This window comes from Nerophis lumbriciformis, linkage group LG01, assembly GCF_033978685.3.
Source record: "Nerophis lumbriciformis linkage group LG01, RoL_Nlum_v2.1, whole genome shotgun sequence".
Lineage (NCBI taxonomy): Eukaryota > Metazoa > Chordata > Actinopteri > Syngnathiformes > Syngnathidae > Nerophis > Nerophis lumbriciformis.
Window position 1 is genome coordinate 14,502,501 of NC_084548.2, and position 26,899 is coordinate 14,529,399.

At 38.7% G+C, this 26,899-nt stretch overlaps 1 protein-coding gene across 11 annotated transcripts in view; it reads right to left on the reverse strand.

The window, feature by feature from the left end:
* Positions 1–26,899, reverse strand: part of prdm16 (PR domain containing 16) — a 755,270-nt gene that overhangs the window by 40,536 nt on the left and 687,835 nt on the right. For 10 of the 11 annotated variants that reach the window (XM_061975909.1, XM_061975901.1, XM_061975919.1 and 7 more), the window contains 2 exons: positions 21,396–21,536; positions 3,794–3,896 (listed from right to left, as the gene is read on the reverse strand). In XM_061975909.1, the coding sequence (XP_061831893.1) occupies positions 3,794–3,896; positions 21,396–21,536 (244 nt within the window). Of the gene's footprint in view, positions 1–3,793; positions 3,897–4,748; positions 5,127–21,395; positions 21,537–26,899 lie in introns of those variants that run through there. The other variant, XM_061975927.2, reaches the window with a different exon arrangement.

A 26,899-nucleotide genomic window follows, 5' to 3' on the forward strand; every position in this document is an offset into this window, starting at 1 on the left:
ACAGTCTCTTAAACTGAATCACAGTGGATTTGCAATTGTTGATCTTTGAACAAGAAATGACAAAATAACACGTCAAAGGATTTAAAAACAATATTCCCCCAAAATGAGAAAATGTTTTTTTTTTACATTTTTGGACAATTTCTAGGACAATTTTCGAGGACAAATTCCTAGGACAAATTTCTAGACTATTTCATTCACCATTTGCATCACTCTAAAGGATGCTGGTGTCCTCCAGCATAATATAGAAGGGGTATCCAAAGTGCGGCCGGGGGCCCATTTTTAATTCTAATTAAACACGTCCCAAATTAGAACATTACACTCAAAAAAAAAAAAGGTAAAAAAAGAAAACCGGCACAATTAAGCCCACAATTAAAATGCAACCTGAACACCAAAATGGCCATAAATAACATAAAATAAAAAATAAAGCTTGATTACCGTGTGCGGGCTTTGATGCTTTCTGTGCCTCCTGTCGTGTACACATTTCTTGCAAAATATGTTACGTTTTCGAGTGTGGTAAGGCCCTTAAAAAGGTTTAATTGGTGGAATAATAATAGTAATATTAGTAAAGAATAATAATAAGAAGAAATAAAATATCTCAAGAGGGTTAATAGATATTACTTCAATTTACTTTGTTACCTATGACCAGGGCGGCCTCACCCTATAGCAGTGGTTCTCAACCTTTTTTCAGTGATGTACCCCCTGGGAAAATGTCTTTAATTCCAGTACCCCCTAATCAGAGCAAAGCAATTTTCGTTGAAAAAAATAGATAAAGAAGTAAAATACAGCACTATGTCATCAGTTTCTGATTTATTAAATTGTATAACAGTGCAAAATATTGCTCATTTGTAGTGGTCTTTCTTGAACTATTTGGAAAAAAATAAATAAAAATAACTAAAAACGTGTTGAAAAATAAACAAGTGATTCAATTGTAAATAAATATTTCTACACATAGAAGTAATCATCAACTTAAAGTGCCCTCTTTGGGGATTGTAATAGAGATCCATCTGGATTCATAAACTTAATTCTAAACATTTCTTCACAAAAAAAGAAATCTTTAACATCAATATTTATGGAACATGTCCACAAAAAATCTAGCTGTCAACACTGAATATTGCATTGTTGCATTGTAATGAATGGAATAGCCTACTTGATTTGATGTTCAGTTTATGAACTTACATTCATATTTTGTTGAAGTATTATTCAATAAATATATTTATAAAGGATTTTTGAATTGTTGCTATTTTTAGAATATTTAAAAAAAATATCACATACCCCTTGGCATACCTTCAAGTACCCCCAGGGGTACGCGTACCCCCATTTGAGAACCACTGCCCTATAGGGCCGTGCGTGGGGCCCCGCAATCCACAGGGTCCCCCCCGTTTTGCGTAAAATGTCAATTAGCTCCCGAGGTGCAAAGAATAAGTGCCTGGACAGTTAAACAGAGGTGTTGGGTTCAAATCCCGGTCGTAGTTAATTTTAGAAGGTTGATACATTTATATTTTAATAATGCTAAAAAAAAATTGCAAAATAAAAAAATTTAACGGGAGGCTCCAAAAATAATTCAGCCTGGGGAGGCCCTGTTTAAAACATATGTAGAGTATTTGTTTAGATAATTGTAATGGTGTTGTCATATCATCATATAGCCGCTTTCTTGTGTCAATTTCTGTCAATTCACCACATGAAAATATACCTCAACTAACATTTTGGCATAAAATCCACGCATGCGTCAATAAATCTACCAATGAAACCCATCTCTCAAACAGCGAATCAAGTCTATAGTCTTTCTCTCTGTGTTAGTTACATCTCAATTGACTCCCATATAAGTGGCAAACAACGACAACAACCCCTGCAATTGACATTTGCATAAAATGGAAATCAATTAGCGGTGAAACATATAGCCTTCATTAGCACCAGTGATTGCTTCTTCTTTGCCTAAAGTGTTGCGGGGGCTGCATGAGTCACAGTAGGGGCCGCTGGTTTCCCTTCCGCGTCGATAACCTTTACAATACTTCTCACCGGCGAGGTCAAACGCATAAAAACTCAGGCCGGCCCTTACAGTACAATAGCGAGTTCCTGAGTGTGAGTCCAAGTTCAACAGCGGTGGAAGGGGGGGGGGGGGGGGGGTGGGCCTGAGGAGTGTGCATGTGGGCTTTTTTTTAAAGAAAAGAATGAGCAAGGAGGGCCAAGGTGGCGCCGATAGCACCCACCTGCCATCTGAAACCACGCACAGCCGTCCGTCATTGCAATGAGTTCACCCGGTTGACCGTTTTATCCAGTTGCACCATGTTAAAAGAGCATTAACGAGCAACATGCATGGGGATAAAAGACCCCGCTGGTCAGTGGGCCACTACATGCAGGACTCACATGCTCAAATAAATAGCACTTGCGTTTAGTGTTGCACACTTTTCACACTTCTAGCAAGAAAGTGGGACTCGAGTGCACAACAATGCTTCCCCTTGAAGTTGATAAATGCTCCAAAAAGGTCACTCGAGTATGCATTCATGTGCATCAAATGCATCCCCCCCACCCCTTTTTTTCCTCAAACTGGTGGCTTTTATAAAGAGGAGGATAATGACTCTCTGGGAGATGATTGGAAGCACAATTATGTGCAGTTTAGCAGCTAATCTGGGAGCATGGGTGACATCTCAGGGGACTCCTCAAGTCTCCGAGACTTCTAAATCTTGTTCCGATAAACCGTGCACAACCGCAACAAAACAAATGACACACACACACACAAAAAAAAAAAGCAACACTTTTTTCTTTGCCCCCTGTTTTTAGCTGGCTGGGAAAATAAGCACCATCACACACACACTAAATTAAATGCTGCTCCTTTAATATCCCTTTATCATGCACACACACACACACACACACACACACACACACACACACACACACGCGCACACACACACACACACACACACACACACACACACACACACACACACACACACACACACACACACACACAAACACACACACACTCACGCACACACACTTTGGCGGCTGCTGCATGTCTGTGTTGCCACAGAGGGATTGAACAAATCATTTACACACTCCTATGCTGCTTATTCATGCACACACACACACACACACACACACACACACACACACACACACACACACACACACACACACACACACACACACACACACACACACACGCGCACATTTTGGCTTCACACAAACACACACACATTTTGGCTTCATTTTGCATGCAAGAAAAGCTGCAAAATGACCTACTTTCTCTCACATGTGTCAACAATGCATGACAAAACATTCCCCCCCCCCCCACTCGACGTGGTTTCATGCATAAGGGTTGGAAGCATAATTTAATAAAAATAGGACCTCTAAATTTGTATTCATTTGAGCCAGTAAAAATGGTGCCAATAACAATAATATAATTTTGAATGATACACTGTATATTTAGGGACAATTGGAGTATCATTCTAAGGCAGACAATTAATTAAAACACACCTAAGTATAGTAAAATTTGCACAAATAGTCGGATTTCTCATCCACATTGACTTAACATAACAAAGTGTAATATCATATTTTACAGTTATTGGCAGGCCTCTTTTAAATACTAAATTGAGTGTTATTTATGATTGGAATAATTGAGTTTTCTGAAGGAAAGGAAGAGAAGTGTGTGTAGTGAGCATATATATATATATATATATATATATATATATATATATATATATATATATATATATATATATATATATATATATATATAAATCAGGCTTTAGTTTGTTTTCAAATGTGCGCAAATGAGGCGCGTTCGTCTTCTTACCTTGTAAGTTGGGCGCCATGGATCCCTCCGGGAAAATGCCGTCCTTCATATAAACTAAAAGCTCCTCCCCTGCCTCAATGTCCCGGACACTTTTATAATAAAACTGCGGAGAGAATGGGAGAAAAAAAATGGATTAATATTTTAAACTGTGAAAATTAAATTTTTGCACAATTACTGTCGCTTTATTTTGAAAATAAATGATGTTAACAGGACTATAAAACACAATAGGGGAATAAATACAGTTACATGTTAAATATAAAAACAAAAATTCTGAACGCAATTCGAACGGGTTTCCATAATTGGCACATTAATTAAAATATGTCTAAAAAAAACAACAGAAAAACGAATTTAGATGTAAAATATTAAAACACGCACATGTGTTATGGTTGAAATTAAACTCAAAATAATGTCATATTCATGTCCACTTTTTTTTTTTTTTTTTTTTTTTTGCCACCACAACAAAAGGCATTTTTTAATAAATCGGAGTTTTTTTATGTCACTTAAATTAGTTTTAGATACATATGCATAAATTGTTACCCCAAAAATATCAGACAATAAAACAAAATAAAAAAAATAAAAAATCAAACAATAAATACAATTAAAAATGAAATAAAAGTGAAATAAACAAACAAAGCATGCACATGTAGTTATAAAAATGTCATGTCATTTCCATCCAAATGATATCCATAGAGTATACACAACAATATAGAACGAATTTGTACTCCAAGCACGTTATTCGCATACGGCCTTAACAAAGCTGCAGCTTGCAATGCCACGCGTGGCCACAGGGGGGCGCTACAAACCAATTGGAGGACACTCTCACGCACGCACACCACTTAAAAAAACAAAAAAACAAACAAAAAAAAACTAACAAAAGTTTGTACGATAAAGACAAACTATAGCAATATAGTCGTCATAATTATTAGCATTTAGTGGCTCCGGCGCCGGGCCTGACCTTTCTTCGGAAGAGTTGAGAAAGTTGCGCGGCGGTGCGCAGAGCCTCCAGCTGCACTAGCACGTCAGTCCCGGCGGAGTTGGCCACGCAACCCATGCTGGGCTCGCCCGCCGACACCTTCCGGACTCCCCCGGAGTTGGACGGAGCCGGGGTGGGGTGGAGGGGGGTGGAGGTTTCGGACGCCTCGGAGCGGCCCCGGAGTTGCGCGCACGCGTCCGGTGATGAGTCGCTGCTCGCCCGCGCGGCTGCTGGATCGGCGGAGCGGAGGTTCGAAGCCGCTGCTTGGTTTCTTCTTTGGGGCTTTTTCTCTAATCTAATCTAGTCACCGAGTCCTCCAAGACGATGATGATGAAGATGAGTCTCTCTCTTTCTCTCTCTCTTAGTGATTCCTCCTCATGGCCCCCAGTGCTCTCTCTCTCTCTCTCTCTCTCTCTCTCTCTCTCTCTCTCTCTCTCTCTCTCTCTCTCTTCTCTCTCTCTCTCTCTCTCTCTCTCTCTCTCTCTCTCTCTCTCTCTCTGGTTCCCCGCCGGCCACTCCTCCTCATCTTATCTCCACGCCAAAAGCACCGAGGAGGACCCCCCCCCAACACCATACATCTAATATTGATGTCCATATAACCATAACGCATGGAAGCAGTGGGCTTAACCCGCGCGCGTTGCTGTCACGCACCCACGCCCACCCAATGAAGAGCAAATACACGCGTAATTCAGTAAAAAAAAAAAAAAAATTTTTTTTTTTACTGCTATATAAAACATTTGTTCATTTTTAAATGGAGTATGAATAAGTATATTCATGACGTATTGGGCCGGCACATTTGGGGGTTCCAGGTTCGATCCCCTGCTGTCGTGTCCTTGGGCAAGACACTTTACCCACCTGCTCCCAATGCCGCCCACCCTGGTTTAATAGTTATTTAGATATTGGGTTTCACTATGTAAAAGCGCTTTGAGTCACTAGAGAAAAGCGCTATGTAAATATGTACAGCTCCACTAATGGACATTGGACCGTTACTTTCCAAGTATTGCTAGAAACATCATTTTATATGGGACTTTATTGTATTATATGTATAGTACATGTTCCAAAAAGAAAAAAAAAGAAGCATAAAACACCACCAGAATTAGAGATATTACAAGTCAAAGTGATGGAAGCTTACAGTGTTACGCTCATGACTCGGTGTAACTAAACATTACCCTATAAGATGAAGGCGATCACATTTTATTGATATTTTAAATGTATACAATGTTTATAAATGCATATTTAAAAAAAAAGGGAATAAATATTCAAAATAAGATCATTAAATGAAATCTAGTTTGGTTACGCCATGATAAGCGCAACACAAGGTTGTAAAAGTTTCAACGACAATTCTAAATAAGATGTCAAGAGCAAACTGAAATCAAATACACACAGCTTAAAGATTGATCAATACCTATTTAAATTTAGTAACACATAAATATGATGATTTATCAAAATATAAAAGAAATATACCCGAACAGAACGCTCATGATGGTTACACCAAAAAGTAACGCCATGTATCGCGTTTTTCCAAGTTTTTGGGGCATTTTTATGCTATTTCCAAGCATCTCCTTGTTATTAACGTTGATTTTAAATGGTCAAACTAATGCATATTATATATGCATGCCCTAGTAAACAACAAAAAAAAAGTCATATTTATTTTGATTGTTACATTTTGAAGTACATTTGTGCAGGTGGGTGCGAATTACCAGAGCTGTACACAAATATAATTCACTTCACTATTATTTACAACCTGTTGTTAAAGTTAACCGACAGACAGTTGGGGAATTTCGAAATAAACAAAATGTCATTTGCAAAAGAAATCATATTTTGAAAACTTTAGTAAATGTTCTATTGGAAATCTTTAAATCAAATAATTTATGCTAGATTTTTGGTATTTTTGTTTCATGCAGTCAACATGTATTTTTTAAATGAGAGATTAATTATTGAACAATCTAATAAAATAAAAAAAAATCGTACTTCTTGTTATCATGTTATAGTTATATGTTTACATTTGAATAAATACAAATTACAGCATATAATCTTTAATTGTATTAATTATTTCGGTAACACTTTAGTATGGGGAACATATTCACCATTAATTAGTTCTTTTTTTTTTATCATTCATTCATTTATTTCAGGCAATGACATAAAAAAAAAGTACAAGGTAGACAATACATAATAATATAAATTAATATAATGCAAAAGGTAATGTACATACTAAGCATGATGGTCCAGTTTTGCCTGCAAGAAGTGGGAAGAAGATCATTTATTTAATCCCACCCCCAGTTCTCCATTCAGTGATTAATTCATTGAGTTTCACTGTTACTTTGTTTAAGGATTACAATACAAATGTTGTATCATAGTGACATTACCACAGGTAACAATAATTATTACACTGTAACAACAATTTGTATCAACAATGTAGGAATAATGAATATACCAACAATGGTAATAGACAACATAGCAATAATGGTAAGGAAACATTGCGCACTTTGAGACAGTTGCTTATTAACATGCAAATTAGTAACATATTGGCTCTTAATTAGTCATTATTATTATTATTATTAAGTACGTATTAATGACTTATTCTGCCCAGTAAGCCATTAACTAAGAGTCTTCCCTCAATAACCTCAGAATTATTGCTTATTAGTATCCCTAACCCCAACCCTTATATGTTCCCCTACTGTCCAAATAACTCTAAATTAAGTCTTTGTTACTTAGAATATGTTCCCCATAATAAAGTGTTACCATTATTTCAATTGAAACTAGATGTAACCAAAGAAGAGGCCTTCACTGTCAGTTGTAAATAGTAGTTTCCAGGGATATCACCAACTTTAAGGCATGTTTTAATGTTAACAGGACACGTTTGACACTTCAATATTGCAAGACTATTACTGTGTATATATAGCTTACAATTATTTAGCTATACATTTAGTAATACAAATAAATGCTATTTAGTATTTTTCTAAGTGTTAACAAGAGAGAAGGCCACTATAAAACTGTCCTTTGTATTTAGACAACAATGTAATGTATGTAATGTAATGTACTGTGAAATTCTTGACAATTAGAAATGTTTTATACTTCAATCAATATAATTGCACCTTTTGGGAATTCACTAGTCATTATATATAATTTTTGAATGGCTTCTTTAATTATTATTATTTTTTGTTTTCCATTTAGTGGATTTAATTGTACCAAAACAATGATGCATAATTCCCCATGTTATTATTTCACTGTGTTTCTTTTATGCTTCATACAGTATAAGACCTGTCTTGACCTCTTCCCCTGTTCGGTGTTCAGAAGAAAAATATTGCATCGATCAATGCCAGCTGCATGGCCTGCAGTAATCTGCCACTAAGCTCACAAACACAAACACACACACACACACACACACACACTCACACACGCCCACACCCAGTCTTTATCTATTGATGGATTTATCCAGGTGTAGGAGTTTCAGATCAAAGAAGCGTCGCACTCCCCAACACAAAAGAAGGACAAGGTTCAGTCAAATCTTCCGCCCCATCGGTGAGACACACACACACACACACACACACACAAACACACACACACGCCAAGTTAACAATTTTGTCACCTCACCCACAAATGTATACACTACCATTTTTCTAAGCAGATTAATTGAAGGTGTATTTAGGACATGATATGTATACAATATTTAAAAAAAAAATCAATTTAATCAATTCATGGCTTGATTAATTATTCACGTTGTCGTATTCATGAAAGAACGAAACATATGCTTTTTTTTTTTTTTGGGAGCTCAAATCTGCAGCGTGCACAAATTTACATTGTGCACGTAAGATGCTAAAAAACACATTTTAGCACTGAGTGGTGTGTGTAAATAAATGATGGGCTCATAACTGTGGCCGGGAAAACAAAGGTGGAGCCATTTGCAAGGTACAAACTGCAAAACGCATCAAAAAGCAACAAAGCGCATGACCTTTGCTGGGTCTGGTAGTTCCGTGCAATTTTCGATGGTGCTGCTGATTTATTTCCCCCCCCCCCTCCCCATTTGACATTGTGCAACAGTGGCGGGGGGCACTGATGTGAAAATCTTAAAAGGATTAGGCAGGTTGGTGTCGCCAGCCAATTGGTGCTTGTCAATCTGAGAGGCCCCCGCGTGTTCCTTCTTACTTGCTCGCCTTTTTTTCTTTTTCCAAATGTCCCCGGCTTAAATGGACACACTGGCCAGACTAGTGTGACAGAGTGACAGGTGGCAGGTCAAGACGGAGAGGACGGAGAAAGGAGACAAAAGGGCGGCGAGGAACAGGCGGCCCTGGCAAGCCAGGCACGAGGAGGACCCCGGCTATGGAGGCGGGGATTAGGAAACAAATAAGAGTGGAGTGACAAGAATGTGGAAACACACATATGGAAGCGTGTCGTACTACTGTCATGTCGCGTTGCAATGTCCTGTGCCATTTCGTCTTGAGGGGCAAGTTGCACTCCTCTTTGGCATCAACATTCTAGTCTTGGGTGTGTGAAGCACAAAATAAACTACTCATATCATAGACCAGTGTTTTTCAACCACTGTGCCGCGGCGTGACATACAGTCTGGTGTGCCGTGGGAGATTATGTAAATTCACCTAAATGGGTTAAAAATATTTTTCACAAACCGGTAATTATAATCCGCAAATAATGTGCCGTTGTTGAGTGTCTGTGCTGTCTAGAGTTCGGCAGAGTAACCATGTAATACTCTTCCATATCAGTAGGTGGCAGCAGTTTGTCGGGATCACAATATGAAGACGACAGCGGGAGGCAGGGTGCAGGTAAAAAGGTGTCTAATGCTTAAACCAAAAATAAATAAAAGGTGAGTGCCCCTAAGAAAAATTGTTGAAGCTTAGGGAAGGCTATGCAGAATGAAACTAAAACTGAACTGGCTACATTAAAGAAAAAACAGAATGCTGGACGACAGCAAAGACTTACTGTGGAGCAAAGACGTCGTCCACAAAGTGCATCCGAACCTGACATGACAACCAACAATGTCCCCACAAAGAAGGATAAAAACAACTGAAATATCCTTGATTGCTAAAACAAAGTAGATGCGGGAAATATCGCTCAAAGGAAGACATGAAACTGCTACAGGAAAATACCAAAAAAAGAGAAAAAGCCACCAAAATAGGATCACTAGACAAAAACTAAAACACTACACACAGGAAAACAGAAAAAAACCCTCAAAATAAGTCAGGGTGTGATGGATAGGTCGTGACAGTACACCTACTTTGAGACAAGAGCTATGCAGAATGAAACTAAAACTGAACTGGCTACAAATTAAAGAAAAAACAGAATGCTGGATGACAGCAAAGACTTACTGTGGAGCAAAGACGTCGTCCACAAAGTGCATCCGAACATGACATGACAATCAACAATGTCCCCACAAAGGATAAAAACAACTGAAATATCCTTGATTGCTAAAACAAAGTGGATGCGGGAAATATCGCTCAAAGGAAGACATGAAACTGCTACAGGAAAATACAAAAAAAAGAGAAAAAGCCACCAAAATAGGAGCACTAGACAAAAACTAAAAAACTACACACAGGAAAACAGAAAAAAACTCAAAATAAGTCAGGGTGTGATGGATAGGTCGTGACAGTACACCTACTTTGAGACAAGAGCTATAGTGATGCATGCTTGGTTATGCTTTAAAGTCATATCCAACAATTGCGAGAACGACTTTTTACTGTCAACTGAGTTTCGTTTTTTAATGATTTCTGCTGGTGGTGTGCCTCTGGATTTTTTCGACGCAAAAAATGTGCCTTGGCTCAAAAAAGGTTGAAAAAGACTGTCATAGACTACTCAAATCAAACTGTCAGAGTGACTACGATCTTGTTTGCTTAAACCAGGAATGTTCTACAACGGTGGTCCCCAACCACCGGGCCGCGGCCCAGTACCGGTCTGTGGACCGATTGGTACCGGGCCGCACAAGACATAAAAAATTTAAAAATATATATTTTTGTATTTTTTAATAAATCAACATAAAAAACACAATATATACCGTATTTTTCGGACTATAAGTCGCAGTTTTTTTCATAGTTTGGTTGGGCTCCAGTGCGACTTATATATGTTTTTTTCCTTCTTTATTATGCATTTTCGGCAGGTGCGACTTATACTCCGGTGCGACTTATACTCCGAAAAATACGGTACATTATATATCACTATAGATCAATACAGTCAGCAGGGATACAGTCCGTAAGAACACATGATTGTATTTCTTTATGACAAAAAAATAAATAAAAAAATAAATCCCTCACAAGCTTTTTTAACTGAACTTGCGGGCCACGAGTTAAATAGCCCAAATGATTAAAAAGAGGGCACCTAAAATGGAATCTTGAGGAACACTACTAGTACAACTAAAAAATTTGAACAAATGACCACTGACTGCATCTGAAGTAAACAATCTACGGTAACACCTTAGGTACAAAAATCCCATTACGAAGAAATTGGAACTGCCAAAAAAAGGAGAGGACTTAAAGGGGTGCCTTGAGGAATGCCTCAGTTGTGTACAGTAAATCACACATTTGGTTAAAATGTCAATGCAAGGATCTGCCAAAGTGTTTACAGTGGTCCAAGTTCCTCTACAACAGGAACATTTTAAACATTTGCTCTAAAAATGTTGGTCTCACAAGTTTTGAGCTTAATTTGGGGGCCGTTTTGGTGTCATTCCCGGAATAACTGGGCCACCAGTTGAATAGGCCTGATTTTGAGACTAAAACTACGTTCACACAGCAGATCAATTCCGATTGTTTTGCCCATATGTGACAAGTATCAGATTTTTTCATATCAATGTGAACACTACAATTCTGAATTTTTAAAATCCAACCCAGGCCTCTTTCATGTGGGGTTATGAATGCAACTGCAGTCTGAACAATCGTGTCGCATACCATCAAAAAGCGATAGGCGTCATAATTCATCGACAAAATTGACTGTCGCAAAACGAAATAGTGGACAACAGGCTCCGACTGCTTGCTCACACAGTCCTCGGAACACATGTAGAAGCAAAGGTCCCACAAAATGCGAGAGCCGAAATTGTTGACCTTTTTCATCTTAATCTCCTATGCTGAATAATCCATCCATCCATCCATCCATCTTCTTTCGCTTATCCGAAGTCGGGTCACGGGGGCAGCAGCCTAAGCAGGTAAGCCCAGACTTCCCTCTCCCCAGCCACTTCGTCCAGCTCTTCCCAGGGGATCCCGAGGCGTTCCCAGGCCAGCCGGGAGACATAGTCTTCCCAACGTGTCCTGGGTCTTCCCCGTGGCCTCCTACCGGTCGGACGTGCCCTAAACAATTAATACACCAACCCACTTATTCACACTCATTCACACAAAAGGGTTGTTTCTTTCTGTTATTAATATTCTGGTTCCTACATTATATATCAATATATATCAATACAGTCTGCAAGGGATACAGTCCGTAAGCACACATGATTGTGCGTGCTGCTGGTCCACTAATAGTACTAACCTTTAACAGTTAATTTGACTAATTTTCATTAATTACTAGTTTCTATGTAACTGTTTTTATATTGTTTTACTTTCTTTTTTATTCAAGAAAATGTTTTTAATTTATTTATCTTATTTTATTAATTAAAAAAAAAAGTACCTTATCTTCACCATACCTGGTTGTCCAAATTAGGCATAATAATGTGTTAATTCCACGACTGTATATATCGGTTGATATCGGTATCGGTAATTAAAGAGTTGGACAATATCGAAATATCGGATATCGGCAAAAAGCCATTATCGGACATCCCTAATAATAATATAATATATCAGTATATATTATATACTGTATATATAATATGTAAATATTACATATATATTATATTTTATGTTGCTACTATGGTACATTTTTAGTCTACTTTAAACCTTTTGTTTTCACCTTCTTTTTGTGCCCTTGTGTGCATTATCCTTTCCATCCTTTGTAACTGAGCTACCGTGTGAAACAATTTCCCTTGTGGATCAATAAAGTTTGTCGAAGTCTAAATATCAATTAGAACTTTACGCTACTTTTTTTTATTAAAAATGGTAACAGCGGAGGATGCATGTGCATGTACGAGCCAGTCTGCCCCACAACAAGGGGATGGAGGAAAAATAAGGAGCTTGTTGACTACAACTAGATAAAAATGGCAGACTCGCACAAAGCTTTTTGGGTAAACCTTTACCATATATGGAGATATCTGCCGAGGTAACAATAGAAAAATATGTCACTAAAGCCTCAAATTCCAAACGGCTTGTTTGGATAAAAGCAACAATTTTAATAAATATCTCCGCCACGCTTCCATGGTTTGATTTCCCAATCCAAAAACACAGAAGCAGGTACTAACAGGTAAGAAAAATTGGTGTTGCATAATAGGGGGCCTTTAAGTGATTGGTGCGCCAGATTTTCAGCATAGGGACAAAAATATATGCTTAATTTGTCTGAAATGCGAGCGAGCATGACGTCACTAACCAAGGGGGCGCATTAGAACCGTCCATGAACTGGATGCATGAGAATAACGGACACAAACCCTTAAGGAGCTGAAAAAGAAGGGTAGTTGGTCTCCTGTTTGCAGATAAAAGGCGCTCTTATGGGGACATACTAACTAACACCAGCAACATGTTCCGTACAGTAAGTGGTCAGTCACTGACTTTAATCTTTACCTACCTCTACTTACATTCCCATTAGGCCGTTTGGGTCAATAGAAACACATCGAGGTCAAATTGCTTTCTCACTACAACTGAAACACTTTTGATTGGAACCGGTCCAAGACCACCTCTGTTATTTTGGTCCAGACCCGAGTTCTATTACTGTATTTACACCTGACAAAACAAACCACACCAAGTGGGGAAACAAGCTTGAGTTCGATTAAGGGTCTGTTAAAACAGGAACAATTTATCTTTTTTATTTTAACTGCCTGTCCTACCGATTGTATTTAAAATCCTATTTCTAACATTCTACTCCGGCTGTAAAACATGCACTCTGCAACATCTCTTTTGGTTTAAACAGGCTATTTTAAAAAACACGTCTGTTCTTAGAGTAATGTTTTTAATATGACTGACAAAGATATCAAGTTAATATGTAATTAATCACAAACAAATATGGCATTAATTATGTATAGCTGCAGATTAATCGTGCATTTTATTTTAAACACAGATGCTCTTTTGCCTTAACATGGGTTGTTTTACAGTCAGTGATGTCAGTGTTGACCCTTTAAACAAAATTTAGGAATCTTTCTCTTTAAAAATCAACAACAGCATTCTATTAAAATCTCTGTAGGTTTTCCTTTTAACCTTTGATGTTGCTGAAAAATACTTTTTCTATTAAAAGTTTTTTAAATCACGTTTTAATGACCTGTTACTTGTCTCACCAGCCCTCTAGAACAGGGGTCCCTAAACTATATGGCCCGCCAGCGTCCAAAACCCGGCCCGCGAGAAGTCCCAAATCATATATATATATATATATATATATATATATATATATATATATATATATATATATATATATATATATATATATATATTAGAGATGCCGATAAATGCTTTAAAATGTAATGTAATATCGGAAATTATCGGTATGGTTTTTTTTATTTTCGGTATCGGTATTATTATTATTATATATATATTTTTTAATTAAATCAACATAAAAAACACAAGATACACTTACAATTAGTGCACCAACCCAAAAAACCTCCCTCCCTCATTCACACTCATTCACACAAAAGGGTTGTTATATATATGTATATACATTTTTTTTTTAATTAAAAAAAATAAATCTGTCCTTTCTAATCCATTTTCTACTGCTTGTTACTCTCGGTGTCTCCGAGCTGCTCAGGCAAATCATATTGTCTAAAGATGCATTTTTCCATCGATAACGTGACATCATCACACTCGGAATATATATATATATATATATATATATATATATATATATATATATATATATATATATATATATATATATATATATATATATATATATATATAATAGGGATGTCCGATAATGGCTTTTTGCCGATATCCGATATTCCGATATTGTCCAACTCATTAATTACCGATACCGATATCAACCGATACCGATATCAACCGATACTGATATAAACAGTCGTGGAATTAACACATTATTATGCCTAATTTGGACAACCAGGTATGGTGAAGATAAGGTCCTTTTTTAAAATATTAATAAAATAAAATAAGATGAATAAATTAAAAACATTTTCTTGAATAAACAAAGAAAGTAAAACAATATAAAAACAGTTACATAGAAACTAGTAATGAATGAAAATGAGTAAAATTAACTGTTAAAGGTTAGTACTATTAGTGGACCAGCAGCACGCACAATCATGTGTGCTTACGGACTGTATCCCTTGCAGACTTATTGATATATATTGATATATAATGTAGGAACCAGAATATTAACATCAGAAAGAAACAACCCTTTTGTGTGAATGAGTGTAAATGGGGGAGAGAGGTTTTTTGGGTTGGTGCACTAATTGTAAGTGTATCTTGTGTTTTTTATGTTGGTTTAATTAAAAAACAAAAAAAACAAAAAAAAACCCATACTGATAATAAAAAAACCGATACCGATAATTTCCGATATTACATTTTAAAGCATTTATTGGCCGATAATATCGGCAGGCCGATATTATCGGACATCTCTAATATATATATATATATATATATATATATATATATATATATATATATATATATATATATATATATATATATATATATATATATATATATAGTTTGAAGCCCGGCCCCCGGTCAATTTTCTTCAACCCAATGCCGCCCCCGAGTCAACCCATGCACTAGAAACTTTGAGATTGTAGAACAAAGGTGTCAAACTCTAGACCCAGGGGCCACATCTGGCCCGCGGCATCCTTTAATGCAGCTTGCAAAAGCCCGGAAATAATGTCTGTCAAAAGGACATTTCATATTTTTGAATAAATGTATTTAAATTCTGACAGAATGAATGCATGCAAATGCAGTTCTTAACTCAATATTATTTGATACAACAAGCAATTTCAACCGTTTTTTTTGGTCATAGTAACCCTTTTCAAATTAACTTCTGCATCTATCTGCTTGTCACTTTGACTTCTGATTCCAAAGTAAGTTTTCCATCAATTTGTTGGAACACAATTACAATAATCAAATTTAAAGGCAATTTTTGTAAAAAAAAAAAAAAAATCAGTCCCTCCTGGATTTTGCAAGTTTTTTTGTAAATGTTGCGGCCTAAAATGCCTGATTTATCTGCAGCATTTTTTATACTTTTTCTAAAAATTGCAGAGATTGGGCGAAATTAATTTGCTGAGATTGGTTGAATTTGCGTGGACTGGCACGATCACAACATCGTGAAATCCTGATATCATAAAGAGGCCTTCTGAGGGCTTCCGTAATGAGTTTCACACCCCTCTTCTAGAACTATAAAGTGCCGTATAAATACAAGTAATTACAATTACTACTATTATTAGTGCAAATATGAGTAAGGAGACTCCGACTGGCGTGCTCGTTGCAGAATTTCACTTCAAAATAAACCCAGACAGGACTTTAAGTAAACTTCCACCCGTTTTTTCAGCAAAAAATTACTTGCATTCAAATAAACAAAAGTGTTAGCAATTGCTATGTAATGGAAAAGGGATAGGATTAAATAAACTTTGCTTCTTTGTGCTCCTTTTCGATATTGTTGATAAGAGAAACTGGTGATGTGTTCGAAATAAACTCAAAACTAAACCAAATCAAACAATTTAAAAATGTTTGTGTCAATATACCGTATTGTGATCTTTTTTTTGTAATTTACTGTGGTTAATTAGGATTAACCCAAATACAAAAGTGTGATTAATCTGATTACAAAAAAAATCATATAACAGCTGAAGTTTTTACACAAAAAAACACTCATTCAAAGAACTAGTAAAAATTCATAGTGTGAAAGTGCTTGAAAAAGTTAAATATTCCTCTACTGCTTATCCTGTTCAAGGTCTAGCCTGAGCTGGAGCCTATCTCTGCTGACTTTGGGTACACCCTAGACCAAGTCTGGGCAATTATTTTGACTCAGGGGGCCAAATTTAGAGAAAAAAATGTGTCTGGGGGCCGGTATATTTATTTTTAGGAACACTAATACAAAACCTCACAATAATGTCTGATTGAATGCTAAAAACATTATGACAGACCGCCTTAAAAAACGGAATGGATTTTTTTTTTTTTTTTACTGAATGAGACACCCAGAATGTACATGAAAATAAAGATTGTGGGATTTACAATATTAACTATGAATGATAAAACACTGAATATTGACAACATATGAACGTCACACCCCCTTTCAATCGACATATTTTACAATCAAGCGAAACGCAACAAACACAGTGAAATATGAACGCAAAGGGTAAAAAAAAAACCCACCTACAATCTGATATACACTATATTGCCAAAAGTATTTGGCCATCCATCCAAATGATGAGAATCAGGTGTCCTAATCACTTGGCCTGGTGTATAAAATCAAGCACTTAGGCATGGAGACTGTTTCTACAAACATTTGTGAAAGAATGGGCCGCTCTTAGTGATTTCCATTTCATAGGATGCCACGTGTGCAACAAATCCAGACGTGAAATTTCCTCGCACCTAAATATTCCAAAGTCAACTTTACTATAAGAAAAGTGAAGAGTTTGGGAACAACAGCAAGTCAACCACCAAGTGGTAGGCCATGTAAACTGACAAAGAGGGGTCAGCGGATGCTGAAGTGCATAGTGCAAAGAGTTTCTGCACAGTCAGTTGCTACAGAGCTCTAAACTTCATGTGACCTTACAATTAGCCCACGTACAGTACGAAGAGAGCTTCATGGAATGGGTTTCCATGGCCGAGTAGCTGCATCTAAGCCATACATCACCAAGTCCAATGCAAAGCGTGGTATGTAGTAGTGTAAAGTACGTCGCCACTGGACTCTAGAGCAGTGGAGACGCCTTCTCTGGACTGATGAGTCACGCTTTCCCATCTGGCAATCTGATGGACCAGTCTGGGTTTGGAGGTTGCCAGGAGAACGCTACATTTCGGACCGCATTGTGCCAAGTGAGAAATTTGGTGGAGGAGGAATTATGGTGTGGGGTTGTTTTTCAGAAGGTGGGCTTGGCCCCTTAGTTCCAGTGAAATTAACTTTGAATGCTCCAGGATACCAAAACATTTTGGACAATTCCATGGGATGGCACTTCAAGTTCATATGTGAGTAAAGGCAGGTGGCCAAATACTTTTGGCAATGAAGTGCATCTGATACATCACTAAGCTTTAGAACTTTGTTGTAAAAATCTCCTTCCGCGTCTGTCCCTGACACCCGCATTTAAGGCTGGCTGCTCATGAAACACTCTGTGGAAACAAACCACGCCCACATTGCTTGGTGCCTCGTCTGAGCTGCTGTGATGTATATTACCGTAGTAACTAGTATATCATGCAAAAGCACAGATTCCAACTATAGAAATACTTTGTACAGTTCAAGACTTCCGGTAATTTAAACACATCACTGCACATCATAATGGCAGCTACTGTCCGGTGGGGCCAGAAAAGCATGCGGCCCTCGGGCCTTAATTTGCCCAGGTCAGCCCTAGACTTAACAGGACAGGACAAACAACTAGGGATGTCCGATAATGTCTTTTTGCCGATATCCGATATTGTCCAACTCTTTAATTACCGATATCAACCGATACCGAGATATACAGTCGTGGAATTAACACATTATTATGCCTAATTTGGACAACCAGGTATGGTGAAGATAAGGTCCTTTTTAAAAAAATTCATAAAATAAAATAAGATAAATAAATTTAAAAAAAATTCTTGAATAAAAAAGAAAGTAAAACAATATAAAAACAGTTACATAGAAACTAGTAATGAATGAAAATGAGTAAAATTAACTGTTAAAGGTTAGTACTATTAGTGGACCAGCAGCCCACACAATCATGTGTGCTTACGGACTGTATCCCTTGCAGACTGTATTGATATATATTGATATATAATGTAGGAACCAGAATATTAATAACAGAAAGAAACAACCCTTTTGTGTGAATGAGTGTGAATGAGTGGGTTGGTGCACTAATTGTAAGTGTATCTTGTGTTTTTTATGTTGATTTAATTAAAAAAAAACCCAAAAAACAAAAAACGATACCGATATAAAAAAAACGATACCGATAATTTCCGACATTACATTTTAAAGCATTTATCGGCCGATAAAATCGGCAGGCCGATATTATCGGACATCTCTACAAACAACGATTCATGCACACCACTACGGATAAAATAGAGTATCTACCTAACACAGTGATTTTCAACCACTGTGCCGCGGCACGCTAGTGTGCCGTGAGATACAGTCTGGTGTGCCGTGGGAGATGATCTAATTTCACCTTTTGGGGTAAAAAAATATTTTTTGCAAACCAGTGATTATAGTCTGCAAATAATGTGTTGTTGTTGAGTGTCGGTGCTGTCTCGAGCTCGACAGAGTAACCGTGTAATACTCTTCCATATCAGTAGGTGGCAGCAGGTAGTTAATTGCTTTGTAGATGTCGGAAACAGCGGGAGGCAGCGTGCAGGTAAAAGGGTGTCTAATGCTTAAACCAAAAATAAACAAAAGGTGAGTGCCCCTAAGAAAAGGCATTGGAGCTTAGGGAAGGCTATGCAGAATGAAAATAAAACTGAACTGGCTACAAAGTAAACATTAACAGAATGCTGGACGACAGCAAAGACTTACTGTGGAGCCAAGATGGCGTCCACAATGTACATCCGAACATGACATGACAATCGACAATGTCCCCACGAAGAAGGATAAAAACAAAGTAGATGCGGTAAATATCGCTCAAAGGAAGACATGAAACTGCTACAGGAAAATACCAAAAAAAGAGAAAAAGCCACCGAAATTGGAGCACAAGACAAGAAGTAAAACCCTACACACAGGAAAACAGCAAAAAACTCCAAATAAGTCACGGCGTGATGTGACAGGTGGTGACAGTACACTTACTTTGAGACAAGAGCTATATTGATGCATGCTTGGTTATGCTTTAAAGTCATATCCAACAATTGCGACAACGACTTTTTTCTGTCAACTGAGTTTCGTTGTTTAATGATTTCTGCTGGTGGTGTGCCTCTGCATTTTGTCCATCCATCCATCCATCCATCCATCCATCTTCTTCCGCTTATCCGAGGTCGGGTCGCGGGGGCAGCAGCCTAAGCAGGGAAGCCCAGACTTCCCTCTCCCCAGCCACTTCGTCCAGCTCTTCCTGTGGGACCCCGAGGCGTTCCCAGGCCAGCCGGGAGACATAGTCTTCCCAACGTGTCCTGGGTCTTCCCCGCGGCCTCCTACCGGTCGGACGTGCCCTAAACACCTCCCTATGGAGGCGTTTGGGTGGCATCTTGACCAGATGCCCGAACCACCTCATCTGGCTCCTCTCGATGTGGAAGAGCAACGGCTTTACTTTGAGCTCCTCCCGGATGGCAGAGCTTCTCACCCTATCTCTAAGGGAGAGCCCCGCGACCCGGCGGAGGAAACTCATTTCGGCCGCTTGTACCCGTGATCTTGTCCTTTCAGTCATAACCCAAAGCTCATGACCATAGGTGAGGATGGGAACATAGATCGACCGGTAAATTGAGAGCTTTGCCTTCCGGCTCAGCTCCTTCTTCACCACAACGGATCGATACAGCGTCCGCATTACTGAAGACGCCGCACCGATTCGCCTGTCGATCTCACGATCCACTCTTCCCTCACTCGTGAACAAGACTCCGAGGTACTTGAACTCCTCCACTTGGGGCAAGATCTCCTCCCCAACCCGGAGATGGCACTCCACCCTTTTCCGGGCGAGAACCATGGACTCGGACTTGGAGGTGCTGATTCTCATCCCAGTCGCTTCACACTCAGCTGCGAACCGATCCAGTGAGAGCTGAAGATCCTGGCCAGATGAAGCCATCAGGACCACATCATCTGCAAAAAGCAGAGACCTAATCCTGCAGCCACCAAACCAGATCCTCTCAACGCCTTGACTGCGCCTAGAAATTCTGTCCATAAAAGTTATGAACAGAATCGTTGACAAAGGGCAGCCCTGCCGGTAGTAAGTCGGACACGTTTCCGCATTTTGTCATCACAAAAAATGTGCCTTGGCTCAAAAAAGGTTGAAAATCACTGACCTAACATGCATGTTTCTGGACTAGGGGAGAACCTGGAGAAAAAACCTACTACACAAGAACACGCAAACCTCACACATTCAGATGCATTCATTCAAATCTTCATCCGAGCGATGAAAGATGCGAAATAAATGGCTCGTCCCACTACTTGGGATAATGGTTTTATGGGTCCTAGGAGTGTTGGTCTATTCTCTCAGCCTTGTTACATGGGTCATTTCCTAATAGCCTGGCAACTGGCCCAGCCACACAATAGAGCCATTCCTTGGTCATTACCAGCCAACATATTTTGCAGCCACAATGGCAACACACACACACACACACACACACACACACACACACACACACACACACACACACACACACACACACACACACACACACACACTCTAATGGAACCTGCTAATCACTCTTAATGGATGGGAATCAGGAAAGCCAAGCAGCATTGGACCAACAATGTGTCTCACATGTGGACCGTGAATCAAAGCGCCATGCTCACCTGGTCTCCGGTGAGGTGGCAAGCGGCGAGGTTTTGCTCCTCAAACGAGGGGGCGGAGCGGACATACTTGAGCCAGCTGTTGCCAGGGGCGTCCGGGCCTGTGTCCAGAGCAAACTTGATGTTGCCCATGTCGTCCACCACCTGTAGGAGAGAGCGGGACGTTAATGATGCGCGATAAAGTTCACTCCATGGCGAAAGCATTACGTCTGCTTGTGAGGGCTGACACTGCATTACGGGATGTCAGTCAGCTTTAAGGTGCACCGCTCACCTTGAGCCAGACAAAAGGGGGTAAGACATATAGGGTCAAGTGGAGGAAAAAGGAGAAGGCTAACTCTGGCTTCTTTGACTCGTCAAAAGACTTTCCCTGGCATATATTGATCCCCCTTTGTAACCCCTGGAGCCCCCCCCCCCCCCCCCCCCCCCCCTGTGAGGAGGAGAGAGGGATTCATGTTACCCGCTTTCCCAGAAGATGACAGGAGAACAAAAAAAAAGGAGGGCTTGTTGTGGAGCAACAAGTGAGGAAGGAAGGAGTAAACAATGAAACTTGGCTTAAAAATGACTTCTTTTTATTACATTTATGGAGAGGGGGTTTTCATGACATGACCTGCACAGTGGCCTTGTGGTTAGAGTAGATCGGTAGGTCGTGAGTTCAAACCCCGGCCGAGTCATGCCAAAGACTATAAAAATGGGACCTATTACCTCCCTGCTTGGCACTCAGCATCAAGGGTTGGAATTTGGGGTTAAATCACCCAAAAATTATTCCCGGGCGCGGCCACTGCTGTTGCTCACTGCTCCCCTCACCTCCCAAGGGGTGGATCAAATGCAAAGGACACATTTCAATCCTCAGTGCTGAACTCTGTAGAACTTGCACCTGGCTCGCTGACAACAAGCTATCCATACACTTGGGTAAAACGGAATCCATCCTGTTTGGGTCCCACATCAACCTTAAGAAAGTCAATGACTTCACTATAAAAGTGGGTGACATTGTTATCACCAGGAAAGATGAGGTCACCTACCTAGGTTCCATTCTAGAGGCTAATCTTTCCTGTGATAAAATGGCAACCAAGGTAATCAAAAAGGTCAATCAACGAACGAGATTTATCTATAGAATCTCCTCTCTGGTCAACAAAAGCACCATGAGGGTTCTAGTGGGAACTCTCGTTCAACTCTTTTTTGATTACGCATGCACCTCCTGATACCCTAGCACCTCCAAAACCCTCAAATCTAAACTCCAAACATCCCAGAACAAGCTAATCAGATTACTTCTAGACCTCCACCCTAGATCACACCTCACTCCTACCCACTTCTCCAAAGTGGGCTGGTTCAGGGTGGAGGACAGAGTAAAACAACTTGCATTGAGCCTAGTCTATAAAGTCCGCTACACCTCCCTGATACCGAAGTACATGACAAACTACTTCCTTAACGTAAATGACCGCCATAACCACAACACCAGTGGGAGCTCCACTAACCACGTTAAACCCAGATTCCGATCTATCAAAGGTCTTAACTCATTCTCTTTCTATGCCACATCAATGTGGAATGCGCTCCCAATAGGTATAAAAGAAAGGGCATCTCTATCCTCCTTCAAAACCGCAATAAAAGTACACCTCCAGGCAGCTACAACCCTAAACTAACACCCTCCCCGGATTGTTAATAATCAAATGTAAACAATCAAATGCAGATACTTTTTCTTATGCCTTCTGATCTCTCTCTCTCTCTCTCTCTCTCTCTCTCTTATGACTGATGACAACAACCAAACCTACCCCCCCGCCCCTCCACACCCCGGATTGTAAATAATGTAAATAATTCAATGTGATTATCTTGTGTGATGACTGTATATCTGATAGTATATATCTGTATCATGAATCAATTTAAGTGGACCCCAACTTAAACAAGTTGAAAAACTTATTCAGGTGTTACCATTTAGTGGTCAATTGTACGGAATATGTACTTCACTGTGCAACCTACTAATAAAAGTCTCAATCAATCAATCAATTGGTTGCTCTTCTGAGTGTTATGTTGTGTTATTCTGAGTGCTATGTTGGAATTAGTATTATTATTGATACTATTGTTGATATATATTCATTTGTGTTTGACAACTTTTGGATTGTTTTGTGTCATGTTTGTGTGTCCTCTCAATTGGTCTGTTGGTTGCTATTCTGAGTGTTATGTTGTGTTATTCTGGGTGCTATTTTGGAATTCTTATTAAAATTGATACTGTTGTTGATATCATTCATTTTTGTTTGACTACTTTTGGATTGTTTTGTGTCATGTTTGTGTGTCCTCTCAATTCCTCTGTTGGTTGCTATTCTGAGTATTATGTTGTGTTATTCTGAGTGCTATGTTGGAATTCTTATTAATACTGATACTGTTGTTGATATTTTTCATTTTTGTTTGACTACTTTTGGATTGTTTTGTGTTATGGTTGTGTGTCCTCTAAATTCCTCTGTTGGTTGCTATTCTGAGTGTTATGTTGTGTTATTCTGAGTGCTATGTTGGAATTCTTATTAATATTGATACTGTTGTTGACATTATTCATTTTTGTTTGACTACTTTTGGATTGTTTTGTGTCATGTTTGTGTGTCCTCTCAATTGGTCTGTTGGTTGCTATTCTGAGTGTTATGTTGTGTTATTCTGGGTGCTATTTTGGAATTCTTGTTAAAATTGATGCTGTTGTTGATATCATTCATTTTTGTTTGACTACTTTTGGATTGTTTTGTGTCATGTTCGTGTGTCCTCTCAATTGCGCTGTTGGAATTCTTGTTAATATTGATACTGTTGTTGATATATATTCATTTTTGTTTGACTACTTTTGGATTGTTTTGTGTCATGTTTGTGTGTCCTCTCAATTCCTCTGTTGGTTGCTATTCTGAGTATTATGTTGTGTTATTCTGAGTGCTATGTTGGAATTCTTATTAATACTGATACTGTTGTTGACATTATTAATTTTTGTTTGACTACTTTTGGATTGTTTTGTGTTATGGTTGTGTGTCCTCTCAATTGTTATTCTGAGTGTTGCTGGGCCGGGTTCGGTTTTGGAATTGGGATTGTACTCCATCCATCCATCCCTTTCCTACCGCTTGTCCCTTTTGGGGTCGCGGGGGGTCGCTGGAGCCTATCTCAGCTGCATTAGGGCGGAAGGCGGGGTACATCCTGGACAAGTCACCACCTCATCACAGGGCCAACACAGATAGACAGACAACCTTCACACTCACATTTGTGGTATTATTGTGTATTATGTTGTTAGATTGATTAATAAAAAAAATAAATAAATAAATAAAATAAAGGAATAAAACACGGTGTGATCCTTCTTCAACACTTTACCTTTTTGTCTCCTTCTCAATCTTACCTATAAGCAGCACCGTGCGCTGGGTAGCATGTCACGACCAGACCTATTTTATTTTATTTTTTTTCCCAAGCTCATCTGCTCCACCAAGCCATAGTCCCAAAGCTCCAGTTTCACCCCCACCCACGCTGCGTGTAACAGCACACTCGTGTGTATCCTCTGGAGACAGAGCAACAGGGCCAATTACAACTCCCAATCAGCCTGGCCGATAGGCGTCGCCTGCTCCCCTTTTGCAGTGAGCGTGACGCTCCTGATCGCAGCCTGCATGAAAGAAATCAAGGTGTGATAGAGAAGAACCAACAAACCGCTTGACGTTTTTAGATGCGCATACGGTCCATGAACTCTGGCAGCGTTTCCACCCCCCAAAAAAGGCATGTTGTTTTTCCAGCTCGTTAAAGTGTGAATGGCATACTTGCCAACCCTCCCGGATTTTCCGGGAGACTCCCGAAATTCAGCGCCTCTCCCGAAAACCTCCCGGGACAAATTTTCTTCCGAAAATCTCCCGAAATTCAGGCGGAGCTGGAGGCCATGCCCCCTTCAGGTTTATTGTTAAGCAGTTTCATTAACGTCATCCCAGCGCGGCAACAACACACAACAACAGCAGTCACGTTTTCGTCTACCGTAAAGCAGTTTGTCTGCCGTAAACAGCAATGTTGTGACACTCTTAAACATGACAATACTGCCATCTACTGTACATGCATATGTGACAATAACATCTAGGGCTTTTAGAGAGTGCAGTGCACAACTGCGCACACAACAAGGAGACGAAGCAGAATGCATCATCAGAGAGGGTGTTCAGCATGGTTAGAAAAATAGTGACAGAGAATAGAACAAGGATGGACAATTCAACCCTTAACTCAACAATGAGTAGATGAGTGTTACTGTATATATGTGTGTGTATATGTGTAAATAAATGAACACTGAAATTCAAGTATTTCTTTTATATATATATATATATATATATATATATATATATATATATATATATATATATATATATATATATATATATATATATAATAAAATAAATATATATATATAGCTAGAATTCACTGAAAGTCAAGTATTTCTTATATATATATATATATATATATATATATATATATATATATATATATATATATATATATATATATATATATATATATATATATATATAGCTAAATTCACTGAAAGTCAAGTATTTCTTATATATATATATATATATATATATATATATATATATATATATGAAATACTTGACTTGGTGAATTCTAGCTGTAAATATACTCCTCCCCTCTTAACCACGCCCCGCCCCAACCACGCCCCTGCCCCACCCCCGACCCTAGCCACCCCTCACCCCCCACCTCCCGAAATCAGAGGTCTCAAGGTTGGCAAGTATGGTGAATGGTCATGTTCTTGATGTGCGGCCGACAGGGAGTTTTGTTATTTTGTACTCAAAAAACAATTTGTTTCTCATGAATTAGTTTTAGTACAAAACATGCAAATTCAAGTTTCATTATGAATATTTAAAATAATGCGGTACCTTCAGTTTTTGTACGCCCCACTTATTTTTTGCCAAACGTTTGCCCTAGTTTTCGTACATCGTCTTGGTCATGGTACGGCCAACAACGGCGTGTAACCAAAGTTTTCCGCACGTATCATTTGGTGGATTTAAGTGCCCCAACAAACTATTCCAGGCGTTGCTTCTTTTTTTTTATTGAGTACGACTGCAAAATAAGCCACCGGGGCCAAAGAAAGTTGCAAGTGTCAGTGATAAAGAAGGTGAGAAACACTTTTGAACTTGTAGCAAAGTACCTTTGCCTGCAGGGGTTTTAAATAAATGTAATGCAATTTATCCATTTCAATCATTATTCATATGTATTTCACATTGTTTTCTGCATATAAAACTACCTTTATAGGGAACGGGAATCTTGCAACTCACAATTCGATTCTGATTCTTGGGGTTCAACACGATCCCTGGTTCAAACTGATTCTCACAATACTTATTTATCGCTGTTAATTTGTTCCTAGTAAATTATTTCTGCAAAGTCGGTATAATTAACTATAAATCAACTAGTTTTATAGTTAGAGTATAAAATAGATGTTTACCACTTTCTAAATACGTTTTTCAACAATATTAGAACCCTTTAGATACAAAAGAACACCTTTTAGTCAC